The 17994-nt window shown below is 36.4% G+C and overlaps 1 protein-coding gene across 1 annotated transcript in view; it reads left to right on the forward strand.

Moving 5' to 3' along the window:
* The window catches only part of COL25A1 (collagen type XXV alpha 1 chain), a 195896-nt gene that overhangs the window by 131031 nt on the left and 46871 nt on the right, over positions 1–17994 (forward strand). Inside the window, exons 10-14 of the mRNA XM_053461495.1 lie at positions 4464–4535; positions 6046–6162; positions 6939–6974; positions 11417–11443; positions 13993–14037. Coding sequence (XP_053317470.1) covers positions 4464–4535; positions 6046–6162; positions 6939–6974; positions 11417–11443; positions 13993–14037 — 297 coding nt within the window. The remainder of the gene's footprint in view (positions 1–4463; positions 4536–6045; positions 6163–6938; positions 6975–11416; positions 11444–13992; positions 14038–17994) is intronic.

The raw sequence follows: 17994 nt of genomic DNA on the forward strand, positions 1-17994 counted from the left end.
AGTGTGTGTATTATAATATGTTTGCATATCACTGATGAGTGTGTGTTTATTCCTACTAGTCCCTTTATTTGTAATATAGTAACTTTAACTTCTGTATGTCAAAAACACGTTTTCTACCACTACTATTTGCCTTCTGCCATTGATTTGGCTGCAGGTCTTTCCATCTATACATTCATAGATTAACTAGTAACATACAGTAACTTTTATAATGCATAAATAATGCATACTGAGAGCACTTAACCAGAATATTCCAGTCATTGCCATGGTGACTGCACCACTTTTTAATACTTTGGACCAGAGTAAAAAAAAAATAGATCACACCTCTATGGTTCGCTGTTTTATGCCACTGGTTGGCTGCTTAAAGTACCCAATCAGTGGCATGAAATTGCTCCCAATGAAAGTGTTTTCCATGTAGACACCCCCCAGATGACTTGCTGAGCCAGTGCTAGACCGATGGTAAGCATTCTCTACGGAAAATACCTGGGGGGCTTTTGAAAAAGAGGCAAATGCTGCATTAAAGTGCATTCGATGGAGTGTCCCTTTAATGAAGGCAATCATTTTCTTGATGCAAAGAGGCAGCTTGCTCAACAATATCTAAGATTAAATTCATTACATGTATATGTTTAATGAATATTCACCCCATATATCTCTCTATTTATTGGGGAGCGTACAGCAGTTTCCTAATCTTCCGATATGGTATCCCGGCTTGTGATTGCAAGCCAACAGCTGGCATTTCATTCGCTCAAGTGTCATGTTACTGCAATGAAAAGCCACCTAGGACATCACTTAACATATTTCCAACATTCTTTTTCTCCTTGTGATGCCTAAAAGAAAAGTTTTAGAACAGCTGGATTTGCCCCCCCCCCCCGATATTATCTGAGAGAGGTTTATTGAACTTACTTTGATTTTTATGATGTAATTATTTAAGCAGATATCTTTACTCTGCTAATATAGTTAAATTATCTTGGGCCAAAATCCATTTTATTAACCTTATTTCTCCCTCGATTTTTTTATGTGTATGAACAATGCATGGGATTTTTGGGGAAACAAATAATATCCAGTACAGCGACATTATTGGAGGTTATAACTGTGCCAGTGCCACGCGTTCCACTTTTTAAAGCCAGGTGGCATTGGGCAGAATGAAATTATGGATTATTAACGGGCCGGTTGGAGATATCAGTGATCTCCCTTTTAACCGGCCCATTGGGCAATGGCGCTGATCGTCCAAGAGACGTCTTGAGTATAAGGATCTTATGTTTACTTTACTCTCTGCTGATCGGTGGTGGCCTCTCGATTAGTTTCTAGTAAATTTGCCCTTATGGCTGCTTTCTAAATAAGTGACATTATTGTGACGTGTAGGGCTGTAAAAGACATTTATACACGAAAGAAAGAAAGATAAGGATTTGGTTGCTAAAGAGGGGCTGTCTTTTCTGAAAAGGGACATTTGAGAGGTATGTTTAGGGCTATAGTTAATTGAACTGCCAAAAATCAAGTTAACTGTAAATTTGCGTGTAATAAATGGGGGCGACACAAGTATGAAAATCAGTGGAACAAAAAAGGAATTCTATAAGAAGATTTTTCCGTAGTAGCCAATGAGAAACACCATTTCTATGCTCTCTATGCTTTCTATACATCTTTTAGGATGTCTTGTTAAAGACATCAGCAGTCTTTTGATATGAATCACGTATAATCTAAATATTTCAGAATAAAATGTTTCTGCCCAAAAGTGACAGATATTTACTACGCACAGTGAGGTCAGACTTCAGCTCAAAGTTCACATTCCATTATCGATAATAAGTAGCGTGTAATTCAATTTGTATCTGCTGTTACTAATTTGATTTTCTACATCCATCTATTTAAAACAAAAAAAGTTTCATCTGCTAAATTTATGTTGCACTGACCTTAAAACAGTCCGTGTATTAATCAAGCGCCGCAGATAACCCTTCACCTTGTGTACATAAAGGCATGTGTTTTAAACTAGGAGCCTGCAATAATTCAAACAGCAGACATCTGCATAGGGATGATTTGTAACAGAAGCTGAAGGTGTGCGTCCGCCAGACCCTATGGAGTCTTCTACAGGGCACAGACGTTAGCATGGTTTATTTACCATTACATGGAGAAACTTGCCATTATTCCCCCATTATAATGTATAGTCAGTCAGATGGAATGTTATATCTCACCGAAGTTCATGGTTTAGTGAATATGCCCAATGTAATGTCAAACATAGAGATGCCTCTTAGTTCTAGATTGGCCTTCAAAGGCAAGTTGTTTTCGGTAATTTATGTTATAAAGTCTTTTTTTATTTTTTGTTAAATGCCCAATGTTTTATTCAGTTTGATGTATAAAATATATGAGCAGTAGCTAAAATTAAAAGCAACTCATCTTTATGAATTTAAATGTTATGATATACGTATATGCAAGTGCCAATTATTCCAAGTAATAAAAAAAGGGGGACAGAGGGATTTAGGTCCCAAAAAAGCAGTAGGACAGTAAAGGAGACATTTGGGAGCTATTAGTAAGGATAAGGTATCTTATTTAATGAAAAATAAATGCAAAGGGATCCGTTGTAAGACTATATCTATACATGCCCAATGTTCTGGTTTTCATGGTACAGTCCCGATTTTTAGCCACTGCCCCTTTGTCCCCTGTAGCTGCCCCAATTCCCCATTATGAACTTCCCTCTGCGTAGAGTTGAGCGATATATGTAAGTAAAATGAATATTGGGATCCATTTTGCATGGACCCCAATGCATTTTACTGCATGCGCAATGTTCTATGCAATGGTTTGTTATTTAAGCTAATGGCAGCCAAACACATATATGCTGCGTTCAGCCTTAACCCAAGCACTAGAATGCACTGAGAACATTCACAGATGGCCAACGCTATTGCCTGCTTGACATTTCTAAAGGAAATCCTGATTGATTTGCTCAAAGGGCAGTGATTCACGAAATAAACATAATTTGCTGCACATATCCCTGAACAAAACGTAGGCATTGACCTCTAAAAGTAAGTTCAGTGGTAGTGGATGGCAAAACCTACATAACTAATTACTTACTTGTCCTGAATTCCTAGTATTTTCTCCTTGCTCTGTTCTACTAAATATGAGGAACTTGGAGTGTTTCAGAGCTGACAAGTAAAGAGATTTTTATATACAGAAATGTTTTGGCCCTGGGGGCAGGTAAAGCTAAGCCCTCTGCCCCTTGCCTCCTAGTAACTAAGGTACGCTAGCACACACTCACGCTCTGACACGCACTGATTTTAACGCACGCTTTCACACATAGTTACATACATACTCTCTAACACACTCACATCTCACGCCATCACACCTAACTGTATCATACCTCACATACTTACCTTGCCAGCAGCCTTCGCTTATGGCTGCTCATATACTGGACTCCCACCCCTGTGAGCGTGCCAGTCAAAAGTCCAAGCCGGACAGACCCTGTTCAAAGAATTTGGAAGAGCTGGGGGGAATAAAACTGTTCTGCAAACCATCAATATCAAACTCTAATCTAGAATGTGGTGCTTTGCTGTATTTATTTGAATGTACTATTTAATTACACCATAAAACCAAAGAATGGAGAAGGAAGATACACAGCACAACCTCATTTCCTATGCAAGCAAATCATTAAAAAAATCTCAAATGCACTCTTATTATTGCTAAACAAGAACCAGTTTACAGTACAGCATGCTGTCAATCATACTAACCCTGCTATTAACCTTAAATCAATAGCGTAAACACACAATTTGCTGTCCCTGGTGCCCTGTATATTGTCTTTGTGGTGTCTGTGTTGGTCTGTTTTGGTGCTATGTTATGTTATGTCCCTAGGGTTTGCCAGGCTACCCCACAATGGCCGCTCTCCATAGTAATCAGATCCTCACCGTCAAGGTTTGTTAACGATGTACCTATATTAAGTCAGGGGTCCAGAAGCAGGAGTGAAATCTACATGTGGCAATAAATCTAAAAACAATTTATTCCAATTTAGCAAACATCAACTATAATAATACATCAACTTTATCGTTTTCAAACTACTGATGAAAATCAATTATTTTCCAAAGCGCAATGTAGTATTTCACATGACTTAATGCTGGCTGGACACTGATTATACAGTACTACTGGGGCTTTGTCTTGGAAATCTGTCTACAAATGAAGAATATATATATCTTAGTTCTTTGTAAAATAAGCTCCGCTATCACCATTTATGTTATTTTCCATACACAATATTATGACAGACTTTATTAAAAAAGACCTCTCTTTGCAATACAGTTTCCTAGCCTATAATATGTTGAATATATTCTTCAGTAAATAACAGATTTACTCGCCAAAGCCTATCAGTCAGTACTCTGCTTGTTGTTGTATATCTAATGCTTATGTCTTTATTTCTTTCTTTTGGGCCTTCTGATGTCTGTCCTTCAACTTTCTCATCTTTGACCTCCAACTTTTGACCTCATCTTACTGATCAGATGGTGTTTCCTAAGATCAATCATGGCTTTCTCTCTGCTGATCAGCAGCTCATAAAACGCCGCCTGATTAAGGTAGTGCTTAACATTTTAGGAGTCTTCATTTTCTCCTCCAAGATTTTTTGGTATGATTTGATAATTTTTGTAAATAAGAAAATCATTGAATTGTTTGCATAAAATATTATTGATTTTCATCTTAAAAGATAATTTATGTATTATCTTTATTATTATTATTATTATTATTATTATTATTATTATTATATTAGAGAGACAAGGAACATATCTATGCCTACTGGAATATATTCCTACTATTCATATTAAAAATAATATAATGTATACCATGGATTAGTGTGTATTACCTTAAATTGTGTATGTTATTAACAGATATGATTTTAAATTTGGTGTTAATACACCCAATATAAGTGCAAGTTCACAGTAGTAGAAATACTGTCATATAACGGTGCTACAATGTAGGTAATTCTTTGCTTCTTAATTCTGCAAAATTTCAAACCTGTCCTATTCCATTCTTGCGCAATGCATGCTCAAACAAGTATTTTAAGCCAGAAAAAATTGTATTACTCTGCAAAGATGATTTATGTTTCCATTTTTCTGCATTACATCTTGTTCTCCAAAATAATGTTACCAATATAGCTAAATATCAAAGTCAATAAAATTGACAAACTTGGTGTATTACATACTCAATATTCTGTTCCATCAAAATAAATCCAGATACTTAAAACACACATATAATACATATATGAAGAGCTGTTTAAAATGTTGGCGCTATATTAATACGATAAATAATAATTATATTAGTTTAAATCAGTTGATTTATTTTTATTCCAATTAAAAGGAATTTAATTAACATAAATTTATGTTAATACAAGACTTTGTGCTTTGGATGATTTTACTTATGGAAACTTCCATAATTCTAGAAAGTCATTCTGAAATTGATATTTATATGATTGGGTAAGCCTCCTTCCAATGTTCCATTGTCATAAAGCATTTTGAAGCAAGAACATGCGTAAAATAATAATCTATATCTATCTAATAAGAAAAATCCAATCAGTCAATCAAAAAAACTACATTTGTATAATAGTTAATTGTATGATTACAATAGATTTGAAAACATGTTGGGTTCTCTGTCTTTGTTGGCACAGAAACCTATCCATTAACTTAAATTTGAGTAACGTTACCAAGAGAGTACAAACTTTGTTGAGCCTCAGATGGATAGGCTTTGGAATATAAGATAATTTTTTGTCATTCCCACCTATGAAAATACACCATGTTTTTGATGCATTTTTTCAACAATATGTAATGCCGATAAATGGTACCTTATTAAAGATATGCTATACTTCTGTATTGCTGAAAATGGATAGTAAAGCCAGCCCTTTTAACACAGGGGTAACAATTCCCATTGCTAAATATCAGAGGCCTGGCATTGTTGTGGTACCTGTAAGGATTCCATATATTATTTGAACCCCTCCCCAAAGTGTTCACCCATTACACTCACTGGAATCACCAGAACACATAGTCCACCTCCTCATGAACCCTTGTGACAGATTTTTTTTTGCTCATTACCAAGGGTGATCAAGGACAAGCAGGACCACCTGGTCCACCAGGTCCTCCTGGCCCACCAGGGCCCAGAGGTCCTCCCGGCGATACTGGTAAAGATGGCCCAAGAGGACTATCAGGGATGCCAGTAAGTATACTTTGAAGAGTGATGAGGACTCTGGGGGAACCATGAAAAATCGCACATATGCGAGAGAGCTGACTACAGCCTTGCGTCCTTCAAGTTGCTGTGCTGTGGAAAGCAAACAAACCTTTGCAGAGCTGCCATTTTAATCTTTAAGAAGCTTTTTTTCCAATTTTTAAGGAAACAACCTAACATTATCTGCTTTTGTATCACATGACGAGTGTTGAAGGTAAAAATATGAAGGAAATCAAATTTTATGTGAATAAAGGTTTCTTTGTAGGAGGTTTTAGGCCATTAAACAGTACTAGGAATAATGTTGCTTATGTTTCATTGGATTATAAAAGAAATAAGTTGAGTAAGTAGAACAACACCTGTCATATTAATTGTGAAGAAAACTGTAAAATAGTTATAGTGGCTGAGCACAAATATGTGAAATCCTAAATGTGGATAGCCATGCAAGGCCAAAAGGACACAGATGGTAGGTTCTCCAAAAGAAAGAGTAATCATTTGTGAACAGTAACTATATCAAAGAACCCCATTCACCATAGCACCTGAGGGGTTAATTGCTCCTTATTTAAGTCCCAGCACATGGCTTGTAGACCTCACAGGTAGCTTACTCCACTTTTTTAAAAGTGGAAATATGAAATTTATACAAACCTGCTGAACCCATAAAATGTCTGGAGAGAGACTTTGCCAATTCTCTCTGACCGGTAAATTAATTGTGTTAACATTTCACATAAAGCGAACATGTTACTAACTTTCTTTTTACTTTTGATATAAAGGGAGAGCCAGGAAAACCAGGCGAACAGGGCTTAATGGTAAGTTGTCTTTTAACGGCCTTTTTTGACAGAACGTAAGGTATCCACAGAAAATATGGGGGGAAAAAGGTAAGTATTAAGCCATTTTTTAAGATGGCTAATTTTCCAGCTAATCTTTGCAGTATATATATATATATATATATATATATATATAAAGATAAACATACAGAAATATATATATATATATATATATATAAAGATAAACATACAGAAAAAGAAAAACTTACATCCCAAACTTATACCCCTCCCAAAAACTGATTAGTGTTTTAATCCACCTCTTTTTCTTAATTTATAAATGCGTCTACATGTACAGTACTGTGCAACAGTGTGTTTTAGGCAGATGTGAAAAAGCTGTAAAGTAAAAACGCTTTTAAAAATAGACATATTAATAGTTTATTTTTAAGTGAACAGAACAAAAATCTAAATCAAATCAATATATGGTGTGACCACCCTTTGCCTCCAAAACAACATCAATTATTCTAGGTACACTTGCAAAAAGCCAGATTTCTAGGTATATAGTTAGGTGTATGATTAAACAATTACACCAGCCAGGTGCTAATAATCAGCAATTTAATATGTTGGTTGAAACACAATAATTCACTGAAACAGAAACAGCTGTGTAAGAGGAATAAAACTGGATGACGAGCAGCCGAACTCACTAAAAAGATGAGGTTGCTGAAGACAGATTAATGTCAAAAGTCATACACAATGTCAAGACTGGGCACAGCAACAAGAAACAATGTAGTTTTACTGCATCAACAAGGTCTCTCCCAGACACAAATTTCAAAGCAGAAACCGATTTCCAGGTGTTCAGCGTTCTGCTCTTTTGAAGAAGCTCAAAGAAACAGGCAATGTTGAGGACAGTAGATGCTGTGGTCGACCAAGGAAACTTAGTGCAGCAGATCATGCTTACTTCCCTTTGCAATCAGAAGATGTCCAGCGGTGTCATCGGCTAAGGACTGGCAAACATTGGGGCCCTGGCACATTCATCTACTGTCCAGAGAAGTCTTGTCAGGAGTGGTCTGCATGCAAGACTTCCGGCCAAAAAGCCGTACCTCTGATGTGCAAACAAGGCCAAGCGATTCATGAAAACACAGAAGCTAGGGTGCAGAAAAATGGCAGCAGGTGCTCTAGACCGATCAGTCCAAATCTAAAATATTCAGCTGTAGCAGAAGGCAGTTTGTTCACTGAAGGGCTGGAAAGTGGTACAAGAATAAATGTTTACAGGCAACAGTAAAGCATGGTGGAGGTTCCTTCAAGGTTTGTGGCTGCATTTCTGCAAATGAAGTTGAGGATTTGGTCAGAATTAATCAATTTAGAAAAGTACAGTTAGGTGCCTATCCATTTTGCAATACCATCAGGGAGGTATCTGAATGTCCCCAAATTTATCCTGCAACATGACTGTGCCCCCAAACATACAGCCAAGAGTCCTGGACGTGATGGAATGGTCCAAGAGAGCCCTAATCTCAGCAGCTACTGAGGCTGCCTATATCCATAGAAGATGTTTGAAAGAACCTACCTGCCGAGTTTATTAAAATACTGTGTACAAGTATATCTAGAAGAATTGATGCAGTTTGAAGGCAAAAGGTGGTCACACCAAATATTGATTTGATTTAGATTTTTCTTCTGTTCACTCACTTTGCATTTTGTTAAATGATAAAAATACACTATTAACATGTCTATTTTGGGAAAGTATTCTTACTCTACGGCATTTTTTTCACAGTAGTATACATATACAGTAAATGTAAAAGCATATGTAAATAAAACAAAAGAGGTGGATTAAAACATAGATCACTTTCATAAACTTATTTGGTGGGATATAAGAATCCTAAGTTCTTTTTCAATTTGTTTATAAATAAATATGTACATACAAATATAAATATAGGCCCCAAAAGTTAGCTGAAATATTAGTCATCTTAAAATGTCTAAACCCCCTTTTTTTATACAGAAAACTTTTAATGTGGTATATAAACCTAAAATGAGAGCATAATGTGATAGCTGTTTCATGTTCACTTTTCTGCTGCTTGCCTTTTCATTGAAAATAAAAATATGAATGCGCAGGGTACCTACTTCATGTTTGTAACAAAGGACTCTCATATAAGCTATAAGTATTTCGCACTATACTTTTCTGTCTGTCAAGTCTAGACAGTCCATAAGGGAAGGAATAGCTACAGTATGTACACTAGCATACAGAGGTCCCAAGTCGCCCGAAATTTCCCTCTGTTAATGTCTCCCTACCTTCACTGCAGAACGATTCCGTGTCCCAGTCTTCTTTCTTGCATCTCAGTGTCTTCTTTCTTCATCCACTTCTACTCAGTATCAGCTCCATTGACCAGGCCTCCGGGAGTACTGCTGCAAAAGCGGGAGCCACTGCGCCTGGTCAATGGAGGTGATACCGGAGAGAAGCAGACAAAAAAAAGACAGGAGAAGAAGAAGCAAGAGAAGAAGTGGAGCTGTGGGAAAGTAGACAGGGACATGGAAGCGGTCAGGGCAGAAGATAGGGAGACATTGAGGGAGAGTGTGAGAGAGCATGAGAGAGTGAGTGAGCAAGAGTGTGAAAGAGCATGAATAAAAGTGAGTGAGAGTGTTTTTACATTTTAACATGTGGGGGTAGAAAATATAGGATCTGGGTACCAAATACTCTAGGTACGCCCCTGATTACAGATCAGGCATAATTTAGCCTACCCACTTCCATTTAGACATCTTCTTCCCTATAATGTTATTGCCCTTGTAATATTTGACTTTGGCTGCGATGCTCATTTGTTTACAGAGGTTGATAACCAAGCCAGTGTTTTAATTGTGTAAATCTGTAAATTATATAGACTTTAGAGGAAAGCATAAGGAATAATCTATCAGAAATTGTGAAACCAGATTTTGCTTTCTGTTCCATAAAATAAAATGTGTGCTTTTATTATTAAAAAGCCCTTCAGGCATTTTACTGGCATGGTGAAAAAAACATCATTCTTGTTAATACTGTAGCTTATCCGAAGACTTGGTAGCGTGCCAAACTACTTTTACAAATCCTCATTCGTGTAACCATTTCACGTCACAGGGGTAAGCTTCTCTTGCAACACAACGGTTAATTCGCATTATTTTACAGTTACATTCATGGGGTTGCCTCAAACATCTCTACAATCCCTTGCCTAGTGCTTGTGGGGAGACAAACTGCCCTCTTTTTGGCATCCATGGCTTTTGGAGTTACCCCATACCCTATGTTCTGATGGGTTTTTTTTTTGCACACTTTATCACATTTCCAAAGCAAGGTAGCTGCACTGAATTAGACCATAATGAACATATTGGTGTCTACCTCCATCACTTTGCTTGTATAGGTGTGGATAATACTTGATAACATACACAGTGGATATAAAAAGTCTACACACCCCTGTTAAAATGCCAGGTTCTTGTGATGTTAAAGAATGAGACAAGAGGGTGTGCACACTTATGCAACCAGGTTATTGTGAGGTTTTATTTGTTTTGTTTTTCCCTTCAAAGATTTCAGGTCACATTACAGGTGGAAAAAGTTCTGACATGATTTATCTTTGTCTTATTTTTTAACATCACAAAAACCTGGCATTTTAACAGGGGTGTGTAGACTTTTTATATCCACTGTATTGTGTGATTTATTTCTGTGTTCTGATATAGTATAGTAATGTTTTCAGAGGTCTTAAGCTACTCCAAGATCTGGGCATTCCTTACAGACTTGCATATTACACTGGGGCTTCCACCCTTCACCAAAACCCCCAAACTTTTACATTTATTATTTTAATGGCTTTATTTATTGTGTGCTCTGCTTACGTTTTATAACTGCTGAACGTTAAAACCCATCTTCTTGGCAGCAGGGTAGATTTTCTAGCGTTTACTCAATAATGTCTTTTCCTTGCTGTCCGAGTTAATATTATCAAACCTCAGCTCCCGCTGTACAAAAGGTTAAAAGCAGATAAATCTCAAAATATTGTCTTATTAAATAATTTAAAATAGTAAGAGTTGCACTACGCCGTTTTACAGCTCTGACACTTTTGCTTAACAGTTTCTTGTTCATTATACACATGTATATCCATGTATCGTTCAATGCTACCAGTAAGACCAAAACATTATTGTATTATTTGTCTGTTGGAGTAAAGTAAAGTGGCACTTCAAGCGTTGGATATTGTATGATTATAGCAACACCCCTGACATCTAGGATTTTAGACAATCAATAAAGCTGACAACATCAAAACCGCTGATACATCATTTTTTATAAGCCTATCAAGTTCTCTAATCACATATATGTTAAACTTTATTTCTTTAGAAATGTGCGTTTTAGTGTAGGCTCTTCTCTCAAGCTCTGTTACCTTGTTCTATTAATGTGTGAAGTATTAAAAATACTACTGTTGCATCGAAAATAGGACCTTTGATAATTTGTAATAAAAGTAGTTTAACGTTTTTTTCTTTTGTCTTTACAGGGTCCAATGGGGCCTCCTGGACCAAAGGTATGGCAATGAAACAAAAATGCTGTAAAAGTCATTATTTCGGTTGCAGCCAAACTGCAAACAATGAAGGTGAACGGGAATGGCTACTGTAAACCACAATGAAGCTATTAGTTTAGTCTGTAGAGTGTACTTCCCCAGAATGCTGCTGTATAACGCGAGCCATAAGATTTCTAATTTCCTCCATTATGAAAAACGTAAGCGACTCCGAGCAGAATGTTTTCAGTCTGTCTGCTGAGCTAGAGGTTAAAAGGTTCTTCAAGTTTTCCACTGAGGCTACAGGCAAGGCAAACTTGAAACTTTTCAGCATTAAGATAACATTTTTAATTGAATGTGTAACTTTCAAGTACAGTAGCTCAGTGGTATATGTGGGTGTGCGTGTATATCACTGATAAATGGAGGGTAGTTGCTTTGAGGTGGTCTGCCACTTTCTTCTTATATCTAAGGAAATGTGAGATCACATTTTCCAACAGTGCTGTCTGTATTGCCTTTCATTATGTGTATTAACCATTTCACTCTCATTGAGGAAGCCCATTTACTAAGTGTATGCCATAGATCTCATGTTGTTTTTTTTTAGGATATTTTTATGGTTCCTAGCCCTTAACTACCAAAAAACAGTGCCATGGCTTTTGGATCTCCCCAGGCAAAAATGTAAAAAAAATATCAAGTTACCTGCTAGGCACGTGGCTCTACTTGTCCTCAAAGATGCTGCTTCTGTAGTAGTCCTCTTCACATGACCATGCTGAGTGTCTACTTTCTGGAACAACACCTATCTGTGCCTGCTTTTGAGATACATGACATTTATGTTTTCCTCGCAAAAAAATTGGAATGAGACAAAAACTCCCCCCAAAATTGGAGCATTTGGAACAGCACCTTACATTAGGCTATGGAAATTTGTTATATAGAGATTATTATTTAGTTCCGCCCTCATAAATGTATTTTATCTAGTGAATAAAACAAACAGATAGATAGATAGATAGATAGATAGATAGATAGATAGATAGATCCCTATATGCAATAATTAATAAACAATAGTTGATGTCTATTGAAATGCACAGTAGTGCATTTTTTAAATATCCGAAAGAAAAAATAGATTTCTGTGAAAGTAAATTGACACTTCCATAACATTTTCATGATTCACACTGCCGTATGCCGAAATGTGACTAAAGAGGTGAGAGGAACTTTAACTCCTGTCACCATGGCTGCAATTTATAGGCTACGTACAATGTGCTACTGTGGTATCGGCCTGCCAGACATGGTATTCCTGCCAACACTCTGGTAACTAACATCACATTATACATGTATCTGTTAATGTCGGTGACATAGGCTTAGACTTTCAAATGCTTTCAAATTCTTCGCAAAATGAATGCATTTTTTGCTATAGCTTTTACAACCTTTTACAAAATATGTTTTATTACCAGGCTTGAAAATCTATCAGTAGTAAACAGTAAACGCTTCTATTCCAGTGGTGTGAGCAAGTCCTTTCCAGCTATCTTTATGATTTAAGAGTATTATTCTTCATCCCCTGAAGATAAGAACCATAATAAATAGCATTGCTCATTTGGATGGCACCCAACAATAACATATTGTGTATATTGTAGCAGAAGAAGCACGCCATAACTTTTAAATGTTTATATCTTTAGAAGTGAAAGGCAAGTTAAACCCCACAATAACTGAAGATTAATTCTTAAAACTTCTAATAGGTGCTTCATCTCCCTTTTATATGTGTATGTATACTCTTGCAGTCTTGTGATACATTAGCAACCTATTCTTAAAATATAGAAAGGGAAAGAGAATGTCCCATCCGCTCCCACCAGCGAAGAATGCATTTCTTAAATATGCATTGCTTACCTGTAGGATAGAACGAAATAAAACACACTAACCTACCACCCGCTATACTGTCTACAGTCAGTGTAAGTCTTGGTTACTTAAAGGAGCCAATTACAGACAGGGAAGCAATGCCATCAAAACCATTGGGAGTGCTTTCTGTGAATGCATGTGGGAGCTCTCGTTTGAAACCCAGGAATACCATGCATGCGCAAAGGTGAGCAGGAGTTGTGCTCGGCCCAGTGCTTCTCCTGAAAACCTGAAAAGGGTAGCAATGGGAAAATGAATCTGATGATTCTCTCCCTGGAAAATAATGTTAATTTAAAGGTGACAGCTATTGTATGCATAGGATGACAAAAGTGTCTCTCTAAGAGATCAGCAATGTTGACATGCTAGGGGATTTCCACATGGCAGGATTTCTTTATAGAATTGGAATCTAAGGATGGAGATCACCTACTTCCCTAAGTCTACAACCTTACATAAAAGCAATAGTCAACCAGTAGCTTTCAACATATGCATGCCAGCGAGCAGCAACTCATTTCCTTTAAAAATGTCTATGGGCGCAAAGACCACTGGTGACTCCTCCGGTGCTATACAAAATACTTTAAAAAGTTATATAAGCTGCACAATTGGTTGGGCATGACAAAACAGGCTCTACAAATTAATTTGCTTCTTGATCCTTTGATGTGAGGTTGTTGATTTCATATTTGTTAACTTACTTTTAGGGTTCCACTGGTGTACCTGGGGTTCCGGGGCTAGACGGACAAAAGGTAAGAAGACTTTTTATTTTAAATGAATGGGAGGCAGTTTTGTTATATGATGTATATGTATGTATATTTTTGTTATTTGAGACTTTTGCTATCTTTAGGCAGGCTGTACACTCCTGCTTTGTATATCCACTCCGCGAAAGAAATCTATTTGTCATCAGTGTTTTATGACTTGTGTTGCCTTATTTTGTAACTATGCATGAGATTTTGTAGAGCTGCAGACCTTATGTGAAGTCAGATAAAATGGAAACCAGATGTCTGCCTTTTTCATCAGTGGCGACTCAAAAGACGTTTGTGTTGCTTTTAATATCTGTCAACTGAACATTCACTAAAATCCGACATCTCCTACAGTGCGTGCTGTTGGATGCCAAGTTTACTTCGGAACCTGATTCCACAAGCAATCCGCTCCCTTTAGTTACATGATGAGTAGGGACTAGGGAGCCGATTTCATGTTCGAAACCTAAGAACTAGCCAGGTTTAATGGCTGCTTCTTAACCACATGGGAATATCAAGCTAGGATTCAAAGAAGTCTTGCTAATGGATTAAACACAGTGGGAACATTTCTGGAAGTATTCTTTCAATTCTGTCAGTAGGTCCCAAAGTCACATGAAAGGGCTCATCAAAAGCCCTGCTCCGCAGCCACACGTCTAACCACCCTCTTTTAAATGAATGCGTCACTCTTAGGCCATTTCAAATGTTGGGAAGGATAAAATAATGATATTTTATTGTTCATTGCTTTACTTTTTCACACCAAAATTCATCTTTATACATTAAATATGATTTAGCTTGATTGGGACCTCTTCCTTTCAGTGTAGGTGTATTGTACATTAGCTAATCTCTTTTTAATATTTTGTGATCAACCTCGTTATATTATAACGTGAATATTTATGAAGTGCTGCGTTAAATAACTGTTATACATAATTAAAAATATTCAGTTAATAAATTAGGCCTCCAAATACAATGGTCATTACATTATCTTGCAGGTCTGTTCCCAAATCACCACGTAAAGCGGTCTTTTTAGTGAAGAATAGATGTAGACCTTGTATTTTCATCTTTAGTAAATAATACAAGCATGGGATTTAATCCTGAAGTGGTGACAAATGCTGGCAAATTAATGGACTGGCTGATTTATTTTACCTTTAGAGCCACACGCCCTTGACAGTGTTCAGTCCTGCCATATATGCCTCTGATCATAGACAGAGACACCAGCTATTACCTAGCTTTTTTTGCACTTCTGTGTCTTAATGCATAATTGGGCAATCCTTAACTTTGTAGGGATCAAGTCGGTCAAGAACGCACCCTTTTTTTTAATTTAGAAAATATTGGCTCCTATTCTGAATGTAAATATTGAATATCTCACCCCTGCATTACATTAGTAAACTGTAGAATATGCTGAAAGAATACTGCAGTTTTTGATTAAATAGGGACTGCTGCTTTAATACACATTAACAAAACTCACTGCAGTTTACAGTATAGTCTGAAGTTTTATTGCCAGATTTATTCAAAGAGCGTTATACGCTTGTATGAATGACGAGATAACATCCTACGCACTAATCACTGGGTCTGAAATGCTGTGCTCAGCAAAATATGTCAGGCCTGACATTCCGGTTAACTAATATGTAAGGTAATTAATTATAAAGCTTTCATCTACAGAAAAAGACCTTTCGCAAATTATTTACGCCAAATATGTCAGCACTATACGAATGATTCTGATATTCAAAAGCACATCCAATGGAACGTTATAAAAGACACTTAGTTGAAACGAAGATTTAATCAGCATTCTAATAAAAGTTCAGTGTTACTGTTCAATATGTAGCCGAAAGACGAAGACAATTTGAATATTCCTGTTTAATTAGAATAAATAATTACACCATAGATGAGCCGTACAGTATAATATTTGAATATTTTAGCTGTCATAGAGAAAACACATTTTGGGTTTCGTCGGATCTGGCTCGCCAAGCTGAAGGCTCACAGGCTCCCACTGCTGGTTCTGGGGCCAGTATATTGTGCAGCGTTCCCTTGTGTCAACACAGAATACGTGGGAGAGTTCATGGGAAATGATCAGCGTGATAATATAAAATAGTACAGATAATCAAGAGCCCCACTCTTTGTCCCCAATCTACAAATTGCTTGTCTACGACTTGGTTTCTTACAGCTAATCGTAATGTATATTCCATTTCAGGGTTCTCAAGATAACGACATACATTATATTCATTCGGAGACCTCCTGGCCAGACAGTGTTTGCATTTTCCTAGCACTAGTATAAGATAAGGGGCACTAGTGTCAACTATTGTGGGATAGGGGGCATCTGACTGGTCACCCACTGGACATACTGTAATCCGTCAGTGAATTGCTCCCATTCATGCATACTGTATGTATAGACAGTGCTAAGAATATGCAAGATTGAAATATGAATCTTGATTTTGTGTATGAGAATTTAACCCCTTAATGACAAAACCCGTACATGTACGGGCTCAAAATGCATTGTTTTCAATGGGTTTAGGGACCGCCCATTGTCGTTAAGGGGTTAATCCTCAGATATCTGACGCACCATTTTTTGTGTTTTGCATTAAAAATGGTTACTTTATATTTTCCATTAATAGAGCTGCTTTTACACTGGATGTGTAACGCAATGAAATTACAGATCTTTTAATGGAGTATAACCTATTCACCATTTTTTAGTCTGGGTTTCAGAATAATGTAGTTTTTCAATGTTCATTTTTTTGCTGCTTGACAGTTTAATAACAAAGCGCCGCGAACCAGTAAAGAACGATTATGTATATGAACATAAATAATTCTTTGTAGTTAAAATTCGACTAGATACACAATACTACTTCGAACAAAACAATACAAGCAGCTTCTAATATAGTACAAAGCAACATCATTGTTGGTGTTGTAAAGATATACAACGGTGAGTTCTGCATAATACTAAAATCTGTTGGCATCAAAGAAAAATATGACAACTGTAGTGAATTATTTGTTGTTTGGTACAGCACCCGTCGTCTGTCATACTGTATTCTAGACGACTAGGCTGATGACTAAAGGCTCTGACTGTTTTCATGGATGCCCAACCCCGTTTTAAAGAGAAAATGTCACATTACAAGAATATAACCAAATCCAACACTGAAAACCTTGTATCACTTGTCTTTTTATTATTTAAATTAACACGTTTTCCGATTTTTTTCCCCCGGATATGATATCCAATTTGCCTCGACATAAAATAGTAAGGGCATGACAAGGCCTCTCTTGTTTTAATAAAACCTCAAGTTTACTTATAATACAGTAAATCTGTATCCAGATCTGTTGATATTTTTATTATTTTTACTCTTTTTATTTTTAAATCTACTATCTGAGAATGTTCTTTGCTTAAATAAGAAAATACCTCCAGAGATCAGATTTTCTCTCGATCATTATTGCTTATGCTCAATAGTCAGTAAATGTTTCAACAACCTACATGGGATTCCTTTACGTAGTTAAAGGCATTCTAATTGAATCAGTTAAAATGTTAGCATGTTACCTTGTACACTTTGTATATGAATATAAAAACTATGCATAGCCAGAGAAAAGAAAGCTTTTTCCCCTCTAATTCAAACATGTTGAATCGTTGAAGCAGTTTATTCTTGCTTTCTGTGTATGTATGTATGTATATTATATATATATATTATTATTATATTATATTATTATTATAATATAATTAATATATATATATATATATATATATATATATATATATAATATGGTATTATGTTACTGCTACAAGGAAATATTTTATTGAAAGGTAGAAGCAATCACTGAAATAAAATCCTTTATAATGTCTCTTGGCTAGCAGGCCAAGGGAAGTGAGTAGTACTTTTTTAAAAAAAATATTGAATATTTTACAGAGGGGGTGAAGAGTGACCTAGCAGAGGCATGAATAAACGCCGTAGATCTTGTATCATACTACCACATGTGTTGCAAGTT

The sequence above is a fragment of the Spea bombifrons genome, chromosome 1 (genome assembly GCF_027358695.1).
Source record: "Spea bombifrons isolate aSpeBom1 chromosome 1, aSpeBom1.2.pri, whole genome shotgun sequence".
NCBI lineage: Eukaryota > Metazoa > Chordata > Amphibia > Anura > Pelobatidae > Spea > Spea bombifrons.